This window comes from Danio aesculapii, chromosome 8 (assembly GCF_903798145.1).
Source record: "Danio aesculapii chromosome 8, fDanAes4.1, whole genome shotgun sequence".
Taxonomy (NCBI): Eukaryota; Metazoa; Chordata; class Actinopteri; order Cypriniformes; family Danionidae; genus Danio; species Danio aesculapii.
In genome coordinates this window covers 19,129,705-19,152,150 of record NC_079442.1, presented here as the reverse complement: position 1 = coordinate 19,152,150, position 22,446 = coordinate 19,129,705, and the positions used below count along the sequence as shown (strand labels likewise).

Sequence of the window (22,446 nt, the reverse complement as noted above, 5' to 3'; positions counted from 1 at the left end):
TTAAACAAATGAATCCATCATTTTATTTACACATTGAAATATGTGAACCACATAGCTTACAAAATATATCAAAACAAGTCTATAATTTAAAGTGCATAGCTTCAATGAAAAATAAATATTCACAAAAAATAAACTGACTAAAAAATGTCTTTAGTGCCCGCAATCCATCACCACTCAATTCAACGTTCTTTTAAAATGACCCAAGATCACAGTTTATCAGGTCTTTGCCCTTTAAAGCTCGTTTTGAGACTGACAATTAGACAGTAACTTCATGGAAAAACTTGACATTTACCACACAGAAGACTAACCACATGTCACAGCCTTATATGGTCACAGCATCAGTCACACGGAACACTAACTGATGCAACACGACTCAGGACATCGAGATGAACAGACGTACACACAGACATAAACACAAACCACTGCTTAAATCTGAATGGAAACGACACGGCAGGACAAAAGTAGTTTCACGCTTTCGTCAGTATCTCAAGTTATTAAAGATCACAGTTAGTAGTCAAGCACACGGTGTGACCGTGACATGCGACAATGACATTTTCCATAAGGGCTCTTGGGTGGTGCGGTGTGTCATCGACGCCGTTGTTGATCGGAAACACAGAAAGGCATTTCGTTTTAGTCTGTTTTACCATAAACAATCAAATATAGGTCTGTTGATGCTTGACTTCCCTAAACAAGTTGAGTTGTACCCAACGCAATCTCACATTAATTCATAACTTTTTGATTGTGTATTAATATGATTACTCATCCGATTGCTCATCCCCCAATGATGGTTAGGTTTAGGGACAGGGTTTGGGGACTTTTAAAATCGTACATTTTCATACGAATGAAGTTATGAATTCGTATGAATTGAAAACACATAAAATAGTTGTTTCCTAGTGAGATTGGGCTGAATTTACCATGTTTTTTAAAGAGTGAGATGCCATATTCATTCCCACTCAGAAAAGTCTTGTTGTACACCAATGGCATCCTCAAAAAGCACCTTTGTAGATCTGTCACAGTGTCCGGTCAAAACCTACAGGTCAGTTCAAGTGTTCTAAAATGCAGTACCACTGCTTTCTCTTTCTAGTACTGAATATGGGCACAAAACATCAGTCTCGAATTGCAAAAGCTGGCCCATGAATGCGAGATTGGGTGAAATGACTTGTCGTCTGCGTTTTACAAAGTCAAAGGCCTCATCCAGACGGACCCGTTGAGCGTGAATGAGGTACGCCAGACAGATAGTGGCGGAGCGAGAGATTCCTGCTTGACAGTGGACCAGTACTCGACCACCACCCTCTTTTATCGAATCTGCAGAAGCATTGAAGATGGGAGTTAGCTTTTCTGGGTAATTGTTGATTTATTTACGAGCTATGGGACTGTTTATTCATTGGGAACTTACCGATGAAGTGGATGGCTTCAGGAAAGAGCACACGTATGTCTGCGGCCAGACTGTCCTCCACCTTCAAGGTTTTGTATTGAAGCTCTTCCTCGAACAGGTTTGGACAGGACGAAGAGACGTTGAGGACTGCTGTGATCCCATTTCGCTCTAGAGTCTCCCGTCGGGACGAGTGATGAGCACTTCCAAGGAAGAGAAAGGGGAGGATTTCAACTGGACCACCCTAGTATACAAAAAAGCAAAAACAATCAATGGGAGGGTTCTATAAAGATCATGTAATATAAATGGTTGTTGATTAAAGTAATTGTGATTTTAAGATTTTAGCAAACCTGATCATAGAGAGGAGTCTTTCTACCGGACATGACGGGCTCTGGCTCACTGAGAGTAGAGCACAGGACAGCAGGGGCGGTAAAGCAGAGCTCAGGATAAAGTGCAAAGAATCCATCAAATCCTCCTGCAAATTAAGAAAAAAATATATGATGTTGTGATTTTCTGCAGTTTGAAAAACAGAGAAGGACATTTGAAAGATTTGTGTTCAGCTATTTTACACTGAAAGAAAAATACATACATAAAATACATTACATGAAGCCAAGCTGTGTATTTTTCATATACACACATGTATGTATTTTTCACTATTTATTTTTTATAATACAAATAGAAATATAAAATACAACATTTTAAGTTTATATTTAATGCAAAAAAGATACATTTCTTGTATTTAATTTAAAACTACCCCTCCCCCATCATGTCTATCTGAAACTCTAGCTGCCATTTTATGATACAAATTAAATGAAAGTAACAAAAACAAAACAGTAAAAACACAATCAAATGTAAATGTATTGCAAAAAACAGTTTTTTTTTGAATGTATAATCTGTTATTTAAATGTCTCCCTGTATAGTTTTTGTTTTGTTTATGTTTGTTTTTTACCTTGGTGGAATTTTATAAATGGTAAATGTAATATAATATTAATACAATAATATTCTATATGAAATGCCTGTCATTGATAAACTATAGTAAGACTTTATTCTTCCAGGTGATTCAGATTTATTTACATTTAGCTATTACCAAATGATTTCAATAAATAATAATAACAATAATAATAATAATTATATATATATAAAAGTAATATAAATAAACTCAATGCAGAAATATCAAATATCTGCTTCTATCTGTCTATTTACCTAGGCTTTCTAGGAAAAGCAAAAACATTGTCACATTACAAAGACATTTATTTTATTATATTACATTTCTTAGTGTAAAATAACCCATTGATGCTAAATTATTTGGTGTTATCATTATGACTCCTTTTATCTTACATTTTGTGCAGTGTCATTTAGTATCTAAAATATATAGTAGTTTAAATCTAAAAATCATGACACCAAAATGACTCCAGTTGAATATAAAATATAACATTTTAAGCTTATTTAATACAATAAAAACGTCGTTTTAAGGAGAGATTTCTTTCATTTAAAACTCCCCTCCCCCACTTCTATCTTCTAGCTGCCATTTTATGATACGTTTTTAAACAAAACAAACTAAAGAAATAGCAAATGTAAATATATTACAAAAGACTGTTTGTTTTAATACATAAGCTATTTAATGAGTCACTGTGTTATTCTTGTTTTGTGTAATTTCTATAATAAATATATCAGTATTAATATTATAATATACTATATAATAGACCTGTCTTTGTTAAACTATAGGAAGACTTCCATGTAATTTAGTTTAATTTACATTTGCTATAACCTAAAGATTTAGGCTCTGAATAAATATCAAATATCTTCTAGCTTCTATCTGTCTATTTACCTAATAGTAATAAAATATATTAATAATCTATTAATATACAATCTAATACATTTAAATGCGAAAATATGCTCACAATAAGGAGACATTTCCCTTATTTAATTACATTCGTTGGTATAAGAAAACTGATTGATGTTAAATCATTATGACTATTTTTAATTTACATTTTGTGAGTCATTTAATATAATATAATGTAATATAATATAATATAATTTAATATAATATAATATAATATAATACAATTTAATATAATATAATATAATATAATATAATATAATATAATATAATATAATATAATATAATATAATATAATATAATAGTTTAAACCTAAATGACAGCAGTTGTAGTGTGAAGCAGAAGTTCACCTTGTAAGAAGCAGATGTGCGTCGAGGCGGACTGGACTTCAGACTGAAGGGCGCTGATGAGGAGACTGGCCAAACTCTCGCTCTTCAGGTCCCTCACCGAGCGGCTGTTGTCATCCAGGACCACCACCGGAGAGAAGTCTCCGTTCCTCAGCTGGGCCAGGAGAGACTTATCGGCCACAAGCCACTCCAGAGACACCACAGAGCTCTTGGACCTGCGCCTCAGCATGGAGTTCCAGTTGACGTTGCGGGACTCGAGAATGTGCGCGCGGGAGAAGCCGAGGAAAGGACGGCAGTCCAGCACGATGCAGCCTCCGGACGCGAAGAGCTCCGAGGGAGTCCGCAAAATCTGAACCAACTCACTGCCTGAGATCTCGAGAGGGTCGCCGATACCCATGATGCCCTCTCCAGACAAACAAACAGCCGTGAGTTGAAACGAATAACCTTCACAGCATCAACAGCAGCGCGTTCAGAGTATATTGAAAGCGTTTTATCTTCTAGAACTATAATCAACAAAAACAGGTGACACAAAACACTATTCCCGTTGAAGGTCTGTTGTTTATTGTTGCTTTAAAATAAACAACTAGTTGTTTACTCTTTGATCTTCTGTATTTCTGTTAAAGATTAGTTTTTAAAGTCTTTTATTGGTGAGCAGATGTGTTTCTACAGTACAGGCGGGGTTGCTAACAGTATTTGTATCGCGTCTCCTCCGACACAGCCACGCCTTCGTTTTCCACATAAGAAACCAACGTCACGCGCGGAAGCACCATATATGGCTCGCTGACCACAGCCGACATTCCAAATATGGGTGCTGACGCGCTCTCCCCTCTTTTCCCACCGGCACGTGGTCGTTGGGGTTACCCGTGTTTTTTATGTTGTGACGTGAGTTTAAACAGTATTATAGAGCGATATTTGCATACAATTTATGATGACACTTGTGTGTTTGCCTTCAGGGCTTTTGGGCAAAGTCACACCAGTTAGGCTGTTTAAATTAGGAACATCAAAACCACGCGCTGAAGGCGATGATGTATTTTTCATGGTTGAGCGCACCGTGTCATTTTGTGTGGGCAAAATACGCTGTGCGGCAACTTTCCATACAGGTGTACAGTTTCAGTGGGTGATGCAAGCTGGTAGGAGACAAGTGTAGCTTAAAAAGGTAACAAAAATAGAAAACACGGGCCTAACAAATCATGTGTACGGTAATAAAGTGTAATCATTGCTATAGCACAATTTAATAGTACTTTACTTAAATAACCACAGACAAATCCAGATATCAAGTTTACAATATATTAAGTGTGAAATAAATATGAGCAAATTTGTTGATTAAAATTCATGAAAACATGCAAGCCAATACATACTTGGTCAGATTTAAATGTAAATATATATATATTTTATTGTTTAATTTGGAATAATATAATCCAGTCCAAGGTTTATTACTTCACGGTTTTCAGATTACTGTACCTATGGAAATCTGATTCTTAAAAAATGGAGCTCTATATCAGTATATGCAATATGTGCATGTGTGGAAGATGTTGTCTGCAGTGTGTTTAGGTGTAGAAAATAATGGTATATAAACAATGATAATTTTGAAATGGATCTCTCTTTTTTTCTGAGTCTTTTAATATGTTCCTCTGAACTCTAATAAAATGTTCAATTAACAATAAATGGTCAATGTATTGTTTAATTTTGGATAATATAATGCATACCAAAATGTTTTAAATCGCATTGTTTTTATATTATGGGAATGTGAATGCAGTTCTAAAACCTATATGGTTTATATCAATATGCATATGTCAGATATCATGCAGTAATAATAATAATAATTATAATAATAATAATAGTAATAATAGTAATTTCAAAACGGGCCTCTTGATTATTATTATTATCATTATTATTATTAGATGTTGATTTAGTGCACAGGTAATAGTACTAAGAATTTTGACAATGACAAGTGACAATATTAAAATAAGTTTATTCCTGTATTTACAACACCAAAAAGTTGGTGCAGAATGGAAAACGCATATAAGAAAGACAACATAACAGCACACTGTTTATTGTGATTTTTAAAATTATTTTTGTAAATAAACACATAATCCAATTTTGGCTCTTGCCACACATTTAAAAAAAATATTGTAACAGTAAAGCATTTCCCACTTTGTGATGTTGCCATTCCTTTTCACAACACTTCAAAGACGTTTAGGGACTGAAGACAACTAGTTATGAAGTGTTTCAGGTGTAATTTTGTCCCATTCTTCCTGCAAACAAGTCTTAAGGTGGGCAACAGTACGGGTTCTTTGTTGTAACATGTTGTGTTTCAAAATGCATCACACATTCTCTATTGGAGACAGGTCAGGACTGCAGGCAGGTCAGTCAAGTACCTGTATTCTCTTCCTCCACAGTAAATTTAAGTAAATTTGCAAATCACTACTTTCTTTTTTATTTGCGTTTTCCATAATGCCCTAGCTTTTGACTTTCTAATTTGTGGTTGTAAATTAATCAGACAAATTTATTATAACAATGACCATTTTAATGAGTTATAGTTGGAATTTGATATTAAGAGTAAAAAAAAAAGTTGATTATAATAACTTTGCACACAAGATTAGAAAGATGTATCATGACATCAATCTAAAAGATGTCAAGTAGTTTATCCATTAAAGGAATTGTTCAACCAGAAATGATAAATAACTTTTAATTTACTAACCCTCAGGCCATGCATTATAATGTTAGAAATATAATATTCCATTTCTGGCACAGACCATCAAATTAATTCACTTTATTAAACCACAGTTTATTATCTGCAGCATCTATAGATTTTTTTTTAGTTTTCTTTATTTCATTTTAACCATTCAATTAGCATTTTATTTGATTTTATTTTATTTTAGCCATCCAATTTGAGTTGAATTGAATTTTAAACCATCAGATTTTTATTTTATTTTAGCCATGTGACTTTTTAATTTATTTATAATTTAATTTCAATTTATTTATGCCATCCGATTTTTATCTTTATTTATTTTAAACAATCTGATTTTTATTATATTTTCGCCATCAAATTTTTGTTTTATTTTTAATTTAATTTATTTATGCCATCTGATTTTTATTTCTATTTATTTTATTTAAGCGATCTGATTTTTATTTTATTTTATTTTAGCCATCCAATTTGTATTTCATTTAATAAAAATTTATTTTAGGCATCATTTTTAGACATCTTATATTTTATTTTGGCTGTCCAAATTTTTATTTTATATTTAATTTAATTTAATTTTAATTTGTTTATGCAATCTGGTTCTTATTTTAATTTATTTTATTTAAGCAACCCACTTTTTATTTTATTTTAGCCATCAAAATTGTATTTTATTTTTAATTTAATTTAAATTTATTTTGGCCATCCAATTTTTATTTTTTATTTATTTTAAGCGATCCATTTTTTATTTTATTTTGGCCATTTAATTTGTATTTAATTTTATTTAATTTTAGGCATCAGACTATTTTAGTTTAGTTTAGTTTAGTTTAGTTTAGTTTAGTTTAGTTTAGTTTAGTTTAGTTTAGTTTATTTTGGCCATCCAACTTTTAATTTTATTTTTGATTTAGTTTTTTTTTTATTTAAATTTATTTATGCCATTTTATTTATTTTTTTTATAAAATTTTTATTTATGCCATTTGATATTTATTTTATTTTATTTTAGCCATCCTATTTAACATTTTTTAAATTTATATATTTTTAATTTAATTTAATTTAATTTAATTTAATTTAATTTAATTTAATTTAATTTAATTTAATTTAATTTAATTTAATTTAATTTAATTTCACTGCATGAACTAAAACCCTTACTGTCCTGATAAAATATACAGCACTTCACAACATGCTAATGATTTCTGGATCCTGTGATCGGCAGATGTCATTAAACACAGGCTATAATTCAAAAAGTAAAACTAAATCCAGACGTTTAATACAATTATCTGCAGCAAGCAGATATTTGCACCATATAGTGAAGTTCTTTATAACCAAATAATTTTTTTAATATATATATATATATATATATATATATATATATATATATATATATATATATATATAAAAGTGCAAAGTACAAGTCAATTCCATACAACTAGCCTTACACAAAGTAAACAGATCAATTCCACATGTACATCTATTTTTACCCCCTGAGCACAAACAACACGCTTGCAGACATTAAGGAGCAGGTTGTTCTCTGGATGCTTGAATGACTCTAATAGCACAAGCCTCCTACGCATCCACTTCATTGTGCTTGTTTGGGACGCGGTGTCTGGCCCGGCACATTCTCCATGCACATCCACACACGGGCCGCTTGTTCTTGTGAATGAAACGATGTGCATGGGAGAAATAGGCCAAGTGGTGTAGTGGAAAAACAACAACATAAACTCTGAATTCAGGATTATGTTTGGAATTAAAGAGTGCAAGAGGCTGGATAATCTTTAACAGCGCTCTCTAATCTGAGGTCACATTCACAAACATTCACATTCAGTCTCTTTCTCCAATGCTGCCATGGATTATTTGTCTTTCCCTGCACTTTGCCCTCTGTTTTAGCTCTTGTTTGCAGCTTTATAGATGCATATTATTACATTTTAATGTAATTTACAGGGACATTTAGTGTTTTGGCTATAATCTACATCTCTTTTTTTGTGCTTTTTTCATTATTAAAGATAAGACACATTGGATCAATTTCTAATCATGCTGCCAGACTTTTATAAGATTCCAAAGGGATTTCTGATTTCTAATTCATAATAGGTCTTTCTCAGCTCTTCAGTTATTACACAACTGCTGCAAGTGAATGAAATAATAGTTGAATTGTGCTGCACTGTGGGATAATAGTTTAAGTAAGGGTGATTATTGTTCACTTTGTCTGGGTATTTGGATTTTCTTAAGTTAATTGCTTTTTTTCTAGTTAGCATACTGTTACAAAATGCCATTCTTATGTAAAGAATGTTACACAAACACATTCCTTTGCATATATTTGGAAAGGAAGCTTCTTGTAAAAAGTGTAGAATTTTACAAAACTCAATAAATGTTCTGTCTGTTAGACATCCATTCATGTCTATTCAACCATATCTACCATATCTAACCAACTACTTATATATCTACAGTATGTCTATATGCCTATTTGTTTGTCTGTCCTGCATCCATCCATCAATTTTGCATCTTTTCATCTATCCATGCATCCAACCAACCAACCTTCCATCCATCCATATTTCCATCTATCTATCTATGGATCCATCCATCCAATCAATCAACCAAACCAACCAACCAACCAACCAACCAACCAACCAACCATCCATCCATCCATCCATTCATCCATCCATCCATCCATCCATCCATCCATCCATCCATCCATCCATCCATCCATCCATCCATCCATCCATCCATCCATCCATCCATCCATCCATCCATGTCTAACCAACCATATATAGCATATGTAACAAACTACCTATCTATCGATGTCTCTATTTGTCTGTCTATTTGTCTCTGTCCTGCATCCATCTATTTTCCATCTTTACATCTATTGATGCATCCAACTAACCAATCAACCAAACATCCATCCATCCATCATCCATTAATTTTCCATCTTTCTATCTATCCATGGATCCAGCCATCCAACCAACCAACCAACCACTTAACTTTCTATCTATCTATCCATTCATCCAGCCATCCATCCATCCATCCATCCATCCATCCATCCATGTCTAACCAACCGTATCTATCATATCTAACCAACTATCTATTAATATATGTCTATGTCTGTCTATTTGTCTGTCTGTCCTGTATCCATCAATTTTCCATCTTTCCATCTATCCATGCATCCAACCAACCATACCAATCATCCATCCATGTCTAAACCAACCATATCTACCATATCAAATCAACTACCTATCTATAAATGTCTATTTGTCTGTCTGCCCTGCATTCATCCATCAATTTTCCATTTTTCGATCTATCCATGCATCCAACCAACCGTCTGTCTATCTGTCCGTCCATCTTCCAACTGTCTTGCATCCATCTATTCATCCGTCCATCCACTTGTATGTATATCTGTCTGTCTTGCATTTATCCATCAGTCTTTCCATCTATCTATCTATCTATCTATCTATCTATCTATCTATCTATCTATCTATCTATCTATCTATCTATCTATCTATCTATCTATCTATCTATCTATCTATCCATCCATCCATCCATCCATCCATCCATCCATCCATCCATCCATCCATCCATCCATCCATCCATCCATCCATCCATCCATCCATCCATCAATTCTACATCTTTCCATCCATCCATGCATCCAACCAACCAACCATACATCTATCCAACCAACCAACCATCTATATTTCCATACATCCAGCCATCCAACCAACCGACCATCCTTCCAACCAACCAACCAACAAACCACCCATCTATCTATATTTCCATCTATCCATCCAACCAACCAACCAATCAACAAACCATTCACCCATCCATCTATCTATCCATCTATCCAACCAACCATCCGTCCGTCCATCTTCCAACTGTATGTCTGTTCTAAATGTCTAACTGACCATATCTACCATATCTAACCAAGTGCCTATCTATCTATGTCTATTTGTCTGTCTGTCCTGCATTCATCCATTAATTTTCCATCTTTTCATCTATCCATGCGCCCAACCAACCAACCAGCCAACAAACCAACCATCTGTCCGTCCATCGATCCGTCTATCTTTCAACTGTCTGTCTGTCTGTCTTGCATCCATCCATTCATCCGTCCATCCGCCTATATACTGTCTGTCCTGTCTTTCCATCTGTCCATCCATCTGTCCGTCCATTCGTCTGTTCATCCATCCATCCATCCATCCATCCACCTCTCCATTCATCTGTTTATATGTATGTCTGTCTGTACTGCATCCATCCATTCATCCTTCAATCCATCTTTCAACTGTCGGCCTGTTTGTCTTTCTGTCCGCAGTTTTATGAAAACAATTCTCTGGATAATTTACTAAGTGAAATGATGATTTGAAATGCACACTATCAGTCAGTTCTGACAGTTAAAGTCTTATTATTTGGTGGTATGGGGATTTTTATTGCTATTGTCTGGTGAGCTCTTATTATGACTCTTCAACCAGGAATGAAACTTACCAACGATCACACAGTCAACAAACATAACAATAAAGTAAATGTGCAAAAAGGTGTAAAGGCCTTTTTAAATCACAAGTGGAATGTACAAAGAATAAATTACGTTTTAAAATGGTATATGGTACAATTAAATGTACATAATCATCTGTGAATTCTGTGAACAAATGTGAATTCAAATAAAAGCAAACCATCTAGCAGCTGGAGATAATATTCAGATTCATCTGGGGTGTTTTTCCTTACAGTGAAATTCCTGTACATTTTATTTATTTTAAATAACAAATCATTAGTGTGTGTGTGCATGTGTGTGAGTCACAATCTGAAATGGAAATGATGTTTCCTCATGCATGATTTATCGGCCTATTGAATATGATGCATCAAAAGAAAATAGTCTAATCTTGTTGCTCAAAAAACACCCCCATATGATAAAAATGTCTGCGGTCAGACTAACCAGCATGACTTAAAATGACATCACTATGCCTCATAATGCTGACAAGCAGGATTATTCTTAACTTTCATGTTTTGTCAGTGAAATGTGTGTACACAACACGTGTGTATATATGACAATATTAAATAGATAGTTCACTTAAAACAGAAAATTCTGTCAACATTTACTCATCGCAAATCTGTTTTGTCTGTGAACTCAAAATAAGATATTTTTTAAAATGTTTTGAACCTTTTTTTTTCCATGGGAGTCAATTGTTACAGTTTTTTTTTCCAAAATAAATCTTATTGTGTTCAACAGAAAAATGAAACTCAAAGGTTTGGAACAACCCGAGGGTTCCAAATTACATGTAAATAGTAATTTTTTTTTTTCATTTTTAGGCTTTTTAAAATTTGTTTGTTTATTTATTTATTTTAAAATCTGCTCCCAACCCAGTGAGTAAATGTAACAATTGGGGGCTCGTCCGGGATTATTATTTTTCTTCAGTGTTTTAAAAACTTTACCTTTGAAACATCCAGTGTTATTTATCACTAAATATTATTTAATTAGCTTAGCTTAGGTTACTTTATTTATACCCGAAGGTAGATTTGGTTTGCAGTCAAGAGTCCACACAAAAATCTCACACGGTGACAATGACAAATGGATATAAAGACATTAAACATAGACAGAAAAAACACTCTTTTCAAAAAATAAAAAATAAAAATAAATAATCCTCCACCCCACCACCAAATAAGTGCTTAAAACAATCTATAAATTGTGAAGTATAAAGATGGAATGAGCTGAAACTCTGAGTGTAGGGGATGAGCATTGTCACTTAAAATTGAATTTGTAATTCTCTTTAGCTGCCTGGTGTACACAGCCTCCAGATTGTCTAGTGATACTCCAGTCAGCTTACTGGACCACTTAACTATCTGATATAGTGTGTTTTTATTCTTAACAGAAAGGTTCCCAAACCATGTCACCAAAGTAAAAGATAAAATGGATTCAAGAAATGCATAGTAAAATAAAAACATCATGTTTTTGTCTATATGGAAATGGTTTAACTTCCTCAAACAGAATAGTCGCTGGGGCCCCTTTTTACACTGCTTCATAATTCTCGACAAAGGAGAGCTTAGAGTTTTAGAGAATTAGTATTATTATTAAGAACATTTTAGTTTTGCATATCATATCCATGTCTCATCAAAATCAAGATGGCAGATATTATTCCCATATAAAATAAATAAATAAATAAATAAAATGTGTATCATGCCATATAAGACTGAAATATTTTTAGCTATTAAAATTACTCTACAAAACTCCAAATAGAAGTTTACAGGAAAAAAAAGAAAGATATATATGTGTATAATGGCATTGATTGAAGTAATTTATCATCTGCTAAAACATACAGTATTTCACAATATCATGAAATTTCCCTCGTTTTGGCTACTAGTTGAACACTTACACTTATTCAGATGTGCCTAAAATCACAAAGCAAAACTAAAAGTGTTGTTAAAGGAAGAGGAGGAGGATCCTCCCCTGCTCTGCAGCTGAGCTCGGCTCATTCACTCCCTCACTCTTGAATTTCCCTTCATTCACTCGCTTGTTCTCCCCCGTCTTTTCCCCTACTGTTTCTTCCACAACTGTGGCCACTCTACCGTCCCACTCTCCTCTTCCTGTTCACTTTGATGGCTTGTGTTCACACTTGCCTCATATTAATCTGACTGCCGGTGCATGTCTTTGCATGTCAGGTAATTTCCTTAAGACATAACACTGCCATTCCATCAGACGAGTTTAGTGAAGACTCACTATTCACATTTGGTATGATGTTAACTATCAATGCTGTATATCTAATGCGATAAATAATGTAAAAATGCATAGATTTTCCTCTCATGGCAGTAAATCAAACATTATGGTCTTGTTCAGACAACCTGTCAGCAATTACAATAAGCAAAAGCAAAAGTTCAGAACAGATAAGAACAACAAGCAGTTAAAGGCCAAAAACTGCACTCAGGCCATAAAAGATGTTTCCCCTTTTTTGTTTAGAACTTTGGTCTATGATTTGAGAGTCAAAAAAACACATTCAGGCACAAAATAAAAAATAAATACAAATAAAATAATACTCATGGCTCCTTATGCAGACATTCTACCAGAAACATACATTTATCTGCCACTGAAATAAAAAAAAAACATAAATACAGTAAATAAATAGTATTTCATCCCAAAAGAAAGTCTAAAATGGGCTGATGGTTGATTTCTGTGAGTTCTTCTGTAAAGGAATATGTCATTCATTTGGTTCTCAGATTTTTGTTCTTTATTAAAACATTTGACAAATGTACAACCCCTGTCATTGTCCTCATCCTACAGCTTTAATAGTTGTGTAATGATATAAACGGTTATTGAAAAAAAATACTTCAGAAATAGCAAGTTTAAGTTCCCATCAATATATTAAAAACATGAAATTATAATGAAAAAATTATACATTTTTACATACATACATTTTTTTTAAGTGAAAATGTTTGTTTCTGGTAGAATGTCTCTATGATTGAGGTTTTATAACCTAAACACAGGCACTCACTGACCTCTTTCCACTGAGTGGTACAGTTTGGTACAGTACGAAGAGACTTTTTTATGTTTGTTTCCACTGTCAGAACAACCAAAATAGTGAACCATACAGTAACACTTTTAGTGACCTGTTAAGGTTACCTAGGACAAAAGGTTAAAGCTAGACTCTAGCAAGTTCTACTAAAATGTATGTGTATGTGATTGTACAAATTTAAACAAATTAGCCAAAAATCTAAGTGAAGTTTCATGTTAAACTAATTTCGAGAGGGGCACGTGCACATGATTGACCCAGCTGGCCCACATTAGCTAATCACGATCCTCCAGTCAAAGGTTCCCAAGTCACTATATATATATATATATATATATATATATATATATATATATATATATATATATATATATATATATATATATATATATATATATATATATCTACAACTATCTTTTTATGGAAGAAACCTCCCTCTTCCCCTTCTTCCACCTTTATCCAGAATGGGTGGCCCAGTGACTAGCACTGTTGCCTTACAGTAAGAATAACAATGGCACCGGGTCCTCGCTGGGCCATCTAGTATATCTGTGCGGAGTTTGCAAGTTCTCCTCGTGTCCGTGTGGGTTTCCCATCCAAACCATCCAAATATGCTTTATATTATAGACAAAATAAGCCTAACTCTTTTTTTCTAAATGTCTTACTCTCAGGAAGTTCACCTTAGCCTCAGCAGCGGGGGAGTTTTGAGATCGACCTGAGAATCTCCCCTCGCCCTGCGAAAGAGAGGGAGCCCTGGGCCCGAGGATGCCTTGAGCTCAGGGCTCTCACCCGGGACAGCATGCCAAACAAGCTATGTATAAATCATGAGCCAAGTGTGAATTCTTGAAAAGTTACAAGTTGACATGAGATTGCGTTGCAGATTCCTCTACCATTTGCAAAGAAGAAACATTTTTGTTCCCTAAATAACCTTTTGGTAAACAGTTTTTGGACTAACTGCTGCTTATAGTTTGTATAATATTTGAGTAATCTAAAGTACTGTATACATTTCACTATACAGAATTCTTCTTGAAAAATTAGTTCAGGGATGTTCAAGGTTGTTCACCATAAATGCTGATGAGGAACTTTTATTTTTAAAGCAGCACACAGCTGTACACATCTATTAAGTGTATGTGTGTAACATTTGCTAACCTATATGTGGTTTTGTGAGGGTGTTAGGATGAGGGTGTACATTTCATATGTGCAAACTGAATTGGGTTTCAGTTAATGCTGCAAGGACGGTGTTGTGGGCTGAGGTTAGTTTTAAGAGCCTAGTAGTGTCATAACTTCCTGTTCAAGGTGGCAAATATGTATATGGTCCTTGTAGCCAGTTTAGCAACCATAATAGGGCTTCATTTTACCGTTGAAAATTAAATCATCAATGAAAAATGTTGACGATTGCTTTTAAGGAAAGACACCGCAGGTGAATACAGGAAAAATAAATAGTTTTTATAACCATCATTCACTAGTTGATTGATTTTATATGTAAATAACACAAAACAACACTGAATAAAGTCTTTTTTTTTTCTTTTTAGTTTTTACACTTGGTTCACAAAATATCTCTAACAATCAGAAAAAAATACAAATGGTAATAAAACTGTAAATCAATTTAACAATTCATTAAACTGTCCATTTTAATTTATGTAAGTGCTGCCGAAATGGAGTGCAGGAGAAAAAACTCATAAATGACATTAAAATATGTTTTGAATTTAAAATCTATAACTTAATTAATAAAACAAGAACTGTAAAAAGTGTTTTTAGATGTAGTCTTTCAACTGAAAAAAAGAAAAGAAAAAGAAAAAAACATGAAAAGGCAAAACACCCAACATCTGAACAGGTGCATGAACAAAAACTGTCTTTGCCTCCAGTACTATATAAAGGGTAACACTTTACAATAAAGTTGTATTAGTTAATGCATCTACTAACATTAAATAACAATGAACATTACATTTATTACAGTATTTGTTCATCTTAGTTAATGTTAGTAAATGAAGTTGTTCATTGTTAGTTCATGTTAACTCACAGTGCATTAACTAATGTTAACAAGCATGAATTGTTATTTTAATAATGCATTAGTAAATGTTGAACTTTGATTAATAAATGCTGTACAAGTATTGTTTACTATTAGTTCATGTTAGTAATTACATTAACCAATGAAATCTTATTGTAAAGTGTGACCCCATAAAGTATATACACTCACCGGCCACTTTATTAGGTACACCTTACTAGTACCGGGTTGGACCCCCTTTTGCCTTCAGAACTACCTTATTCCCTCATGGCATAGATTTAACAAGGTACTGGAAATATTCTTTATAGATTTTGGTCCATATTGACATGACAGCATCACAAAGTTGCTGCAGATTTGTCGGCTGCACATCCATGATGCGAATATCCTGTTCCACTACATCCCTATTGTGGTGCTCTATTGGATTGAGCTCTGGTGTCTGTGGAGGCCATTTGAGTACATCTGGTGTCTGTGGAAGCCATTTGAGTACAGTGAACTCATTGTCATGTTAAAGAAACCAGTCTGAGATGATTCACACTTTATGACACTTTATGACGCGTTATCCTGCTGGAAATAGCCATCAGAAGATGGGTACATTGTGGTCATAAAGGGACGGACATGGTCAGCAACAATACTCAGGTTAGCTGTGGTTTTGACACCATGCTCAACTGGAACTAATGGGCCCAAAGTGTGCCAAGAAAATATCTCCCACTTCATTACACCACCACCAGCCTGAACGGTTGATACAAAGTAGGATGGATCCATGCTTTCATGTTGTTGATACCAAATTCTGAGCCTACCAAATCGAGATTCTTCAAACCAGGCAACGTTTTTCCAATCTTCTATTGTCCAATTTTGGTGAGCCTCTGCGAAGTGCAGCTACAATTTCCTGTTCTTAGCTGACAGGAGTGGCAGATCGTCTTGACCATGTCTACATGCCTAAATGCATTGAGTTGCTGCCATGTGATTGGCTGATTAGAAATTTGCGTTAAAGAGCAGTTGAACCAACACAATCTCATGGCAATTCGTAACTTTTTGATTTAGTGGCTAATTCGTACGAATTCATATGATCTAATTCGTACAATTTAGTACGATTTGCTCATCCCCCAATGACGGTTGGGTTTACGGGTAGGGTTAGGTGCCACGCCTCCTTTTTAAAATCATACAATTTAGTATGACTGAACTCGTACGAATTCGTACGAATTAGCCACTAAACTGACAAAACGTAAAATACTTACGTTTACTCGTGAGATCAGGCTGGTTGAACAGATGTACCTAATAAAGTGACCAGTGAGTGTATAATGTTTAAAGTAAAAAAAGTATAATGTATGTTCACATATACAGTCGAAGAAATACCAGCCCTCCTGTTTCTCCTTGTTCTTTTATAATTTCCCCCAAGTTTTGTTAAACAGGGAGATGTTTTACAACACATTTCTTAACATAATAGTTTTATAATTTATAATAACTGATTTCTGCTATGATGACAGTACATAATATTTTGCTAAATAATTTTCAAGATACTAGTATTTTTGTTCTGTAGACAATTGAAAACAAAATATTGGGGCTAATAATACTGACCTTAAAATGTTTTTATTTTTATTAAATTTTTTTATTAAAAACTGATCTTATTCCACCCAAAATAAAACAAATAAGACTTTCTTCAGAAGAAAATATATTATCAGAAATACTGTGAAAATGTCATTTTTGAAATAAGAATGAATATCTCTCAGGAGGGCTAATGCCCTCAACTGAATAATGCAATACATGTCAGTTTAAATATTTGTATATCAAAATAAAAAATTAAAATATAATTAAAGTCAGAATTATTAGCAGCCCTATTATTTTTTCCCCCAATTTCTGTTTAACGGAGAGAAGATTTTTTCAACACATTTCTAAACATAATAGTTTTAATAACTCATTTCTAATAACTGATTTATTTTATCTTTGCCATGATGAGAGTAAATAATATTTGAGTAGATATTTTAAGACACTTCTATACAGCTTAAAGTGACATTTAAAGGCTTCACTAGGTTAATTAGGTTAACAAGGCAGGTTAGGGTAATTAGACAAGTTATTATATAACGATGGTTTGTTCTGTAGACTATCAAAAAAATATAGCTTAAAGGGGCTGATAATATTGACCTTAAAATGGCTTTTAAAAAATTAAAAACTGCTTTTATTCTGGCTGAAATAAAACAAATAAGACTTTATCCAGAAGAAAAATGTATTATCATACTATAAATATTTCTTTGCTCTGTTAAACATCATTGGGAAATATTTAAAAAAGAAAAAAAATCAAAGGGGGGCTAATAATTCTGACTTCAACTGTATATCTGTAATTACACAGTTTTCTATAGACCAAATGTCTTTACTCCCAAGCAAATGACCATGTCTTAATGAGAAATGAAACGACAAAACAATGTTTCATTCTAGGAACGCTCCGTCAGCTGTTTGTGTTTTATAAAGGAAGTTGGTGAGTAATCCGGTAAAAAATCAATACTTGCAATGTTCATTTTGTTCCAAAGTAAACAACCAAACCATATCAAGTAATAAAACCTCAGGAATAAATACGCTATTATTGTTAACCTAATGTTTTGGAAGAACCGTCCTGTCTGCGTTTACATCGACAGCACTTCCTGTCTCCGTGATGTCACTCACATCTTACTCAGACAAAAGGAAAATGCAGAAAGCTTTCCATCACAATAAACGAAAGCATAAAAAGCAATCGTACAAACTCACAACTGGGCATAACTTCCAAAACATACGATTAGAATATTCCCCCAGACAATGACAACATTAAGACAAGAAATTTCAAAGATTATTATTTATTTAATTTTATTTTTTGTATTTTAATGTACCAGTTTGTGAACAATTGGGGGAGTGTTTAATAAAATATGCGCTAATTTGCATACATTTCTAACACAAAAAGCTTAATATTATATGAAGTCAGGTTCAATTATTATTTTTTTTGACAAATTAGAGTTAATGTTTTACTTTTTTAAGTGTGGGAATTTAAAAGTTAAAATTGGAAATAATATGTTTTCAGGACAGTTTGATAATATCACTTGTTCAAGTGCAGAAAAGAATATATAATAGGGTATATGCACAGCTAGTGTGTAATGTAGTGTGTACTATGCACAGCATCATTGTTGTAATGTAGATGAAATATAATCAGTTAAATAAACTTCGGCATTCATTTAGTTGTTCAAGTGTAACACATAATGTAAAGCTGTTTACACGCATGAGCCTGTCAGGGTCAGGCTAGTGCTGAAACTTCATTGAAAATACTGGGGTAAAATAAATTGTCATATTTTAAAGACATGGCAGGGGAAAATGAAATTCAATGCAGTACTTCGTGTACATTCTGAGACCCACTTTATATCGTATATCAATCAGGCAGTGGAGATCATTGATTTTTAAAGAAAACAGACGTTAAATGCGCTGATTTTGTAAAACAGTTCATCTGAATCGTTTGACCGAGGTTACTGAAAAATTAAAAGTCCTTCTGCATACGTTTGCATATACCCTAATAAATGCTGTATATAATCAAGCAAGTTGTATATATGAACAATCCCTTCTGTTAAAACCTTTATAAATATAGATATGAATGAGATATTGGAAACATTATATATATATATATATATATATATATATATATATATATATATATATATATATATATATATATATATATACACACACATACAGTTAAAGTCAGAATTATTAGACCCCTTTGAATAATTTTTTTTTTAATATATTTCCCAAATAATGAAATGAAGGAAATTTTCACATCATGTCAGATAATATTTTTTTTTCTTTTGGAGAAAGTCTTGTTTGTTTTATTTCAGCTAGAATAAAAGCAGTTTTAAATTTTTTATGAAACATTTTAAGGTAAAAATATTAACCCCTTTTTTTCGACTGTCTACAAAACTAATTATCATTATACAGTAACTTGCCTAATTACCCTAACCTGCCTAGTTAACCTTATTGCCTAGTTAAGCCTTTAAATGTCACTTAAGCTGTATAGAAGTGTCTTGAAAAATATCTAGTCAAATATTATTTACTGTCATCATGGCAAAGACAAAATAAATAAAGTTATTAGAAATGAGTTATTAAAACTATTATGTTTAGAAATCCATTAAACATAAATTGGAGAAAAAATAAACAGGGGGGGCTAATAGTCTCCGGGTTGGAGGAAAGTCCTTACCCAGGGGGGAAGGATGGAACGTGAGATTGACAGGTGGATTGCTGGATTGGTGTAAAGCAAAGCTCTCGATTTATTGGCCAATCTACGTTCCTACTCTCACCTAAGGTCATGAGTTTTGGGTCATGACCGAAAGGACAAGATCTCTGATACAAGCAGCCAAAATGAGTTTCCTTCGCAGGGTCAGGGGACACACCCTCAGACATAGGGTGAAGAACTCTGTCACCCCGGAAAAGCTCAGAGTAGAGCCGCTGCTCCTCCACATTGAGAGAAGTCAGCTGAGGTGGCTCTGGCATCTGTTTTGGATGCCTCCTGGACGCCTTCCTAGGGAGGTGTGCCAGGCATTTCCCACCGGGAGGAGACCTCGGGGGAATCCCAGGACATGCTGGAAGAACTATGTATCTCAGCTGGCTGAGGAACCCCTCGAGATTCCTCCAGAGGAGCTGGAGGAAGTGTCGGGAGAGAAGGAAGTCTGAGGTTCTATCCTAAGACTGCTGCCCCTGCTACCCGGCCCCGGAATAGCAGATGAAAATGAATTAATTAATGAATTAATGAATAATAATAATATATTGTAATTATAATCTACAGACACAAAGTGATAAAGTGCACCTAAAAGTATATTGTTGATGATTTCTTTCCATTATGAGAAAACAAAAACATAATAAAAGCCAGAAATCTCACAATCATAAAGACTCGAACCAGCAACCTTCTTGCTGTGAGGCGGCAATGCTAACCTCAGTGCCACCATGTCACCCCATCGTAAGGTTTCTCACCTTTAAATTATAATAATTATTAGCATGATTTGATTTAAAGCTACTTCAAACACGGTGTGTTCTATGAAGTGGAAACAAGTGTTATTTACAATATTTTAACGTACAAATAAATCTCAGCCCCTATTCATGCAAAACAACACAAAACTGTTTCAGAAAGTATTTAAAACAGCCACAATCAATCATAGATAACGCAGGCCCTCTAAACAGGAAGTCTGACAGTCTCTCAGTGACCAAAGAGGAAGTTCATATGAAAACAAGAGTTTTCAGCGTACACTCCTCTGGCCACAAGAGCGGATTATCCCTGGGATTAACCAGTTGGCAGGGGAATATTAATTCTAGAAAAAAAACATTGTAATCCGAGTGATTTACTTCTGCCACAGTATCTTTCATTCCCTCCCACGTGTTGGCCAACAGAAACGTGGCATTCATTCATCTGAAACGTGTCTTGCTTTTATTTTAATTCCAGTGAATGGGTCTGTTTTAGTGTGTGTGTGTGTGTGAATGTGGTCTGCAATTGAATAACCCACACTGTATGACAGCACCTTCTGGACAGATAATAATGCAAACGGCATTAACCACCGAGATGAATTACTCATGAAAATCTACCTCAGAGTAAGTCACATGACTTCAGGTTAAACCATGATGTCATCGTTTCTGTATGAGCTTTTGGCAATCTTGAGGTTGCTTTTTTATCAATCATTTTCATTTGTGGGCCTTTAAAATTGCCTTGAAGCCATAATGTGTATATGTATAAAACATTTATTTGAAAATTAAAATAAGAATTTCAATATTGGATGAGGACCTTCTCATTATCAGCAATGCATGAAAGAATTTAAAAGTTCTCAATGTTACTATGTTTTTTTTTTACTATGGTATTACTGCATTTATTCCATTTTGACTGATTAAAAATATAGATAATATTTGAAAATTAAAGTTACACATTAACAACACCATATATATATAGGAATTATATATATTATAGTCAGAATTATTAGCCCCCTTTTGAATCTTTTTCTCTTTTTTAAATATTTCCTAAATTATGTTTAACAGAGTAAGGGCATTTTCATTTTATTTGTTTTATTTTGACTAGAATAAAAGCGGTTTAAAAATTTTTAAACACCATTTTAAGAACAAATGTTATGAAGCGGACAGGAGACAGAGGTAAGGAAACGTTAGGGTGTTTATTGAATGACAACAAGGAGCACATGAAGGATAGCCAGGAGGATCAGGAATGATGTTGGGGTCTTTTCCTCCGTGGCTGGGTAACAGGAATACACGAGGATGGACAGCACACACCAGATACAGCTGACAGAGGATGACACAGACTTGGCAGGACTGGAAGACAGGACGATTCGGGAGGACCAGGAAGACTAGGAGGAATACAAAGAGAACAGGTAAGTAAATCGTTTGTTGAGCTGAGGATGACTACGCTGAGTGGTCGCTCAGTTGTCCGCTTTCGTCGAGACGAGCCCGGACAATGAGCGACTGGAGTGCTGTGCTTTTATCTGGTGCTCGTGAATGTGATGCAGCTGTGTGCTCATTAGAAGTCAGGTGATGGTGATCTTCGTGAGTGGGGGTCGTGAGAGCCTGACCAATCCATGACAGTACCCCCCTCCCCAGGGCCCGCTCCTGAGGGCCGACACCTCCGACGCCGTGGTGGTCTCCCTCTGCCTCTAGGCGCTGGGAACTCAGGGTGGCTCTCATGAAACTCCACCATGAGACTAGGATCGAGAATATCAGCTCTGGGAACCCATGTCCTTTC

The 22,446-nt window shown here is 34.2% G+C and overlaps 1 protein-coding gene across 1 annotated transcript; it reads right to left on the bottom strand.

Moving 5' to 3' along the window:
• On the bottom strand, positions 1 to 4,221 carry dusp2 (dual specificity phosphatase 2). Its single transcript, XM_056463374.1, has 4 exons — positions 3,563 to 4,221; positions 1,723 to 1,847; positions 1,397 to 1,616; positions 1 to 1,305 (listed from the first exon to the last, which is right to left on the bottom strand). Exons 1-4 carry the CDS (start codon positions 3,954 to 3,956, stop codon positions 1,052 to 1,054), a joined length of 993 nt encoding a protein of 330 aa, XP_056319349.1. The 5' UTR covers positions 3,957 to 4,221; the 3' UTR covers positions 1 to 1,051.
• Positions 4,222 to 22,446: the final 18,225 nt, after the last annotated feature.

Bases quoted from the DNA above. Each gene is read 5' to 3' on its own strand.
- dusp2 (XM_056463374.1), bottom strand. From the start codon at position 3,956: ATGGGTATCGGCGACCCTCTCGAGATCTCAGGCAGTGAGTTGGTTCAG. The intron at 1,848-3,562 runs GTGAACTTCTGC...CTTAATTTGCAG, and splicing joins GCACATCTGCTTCTTACAAG to GAGGATTTGATGGATTCTTT. The intron at 1,617-1,722 runs GTTTGCTAAAAT...TTTGTATACTAG, and splicing joins AGACTCCTCTCTATGATCAG to GGTGGTCCAGTTGAAATCCT.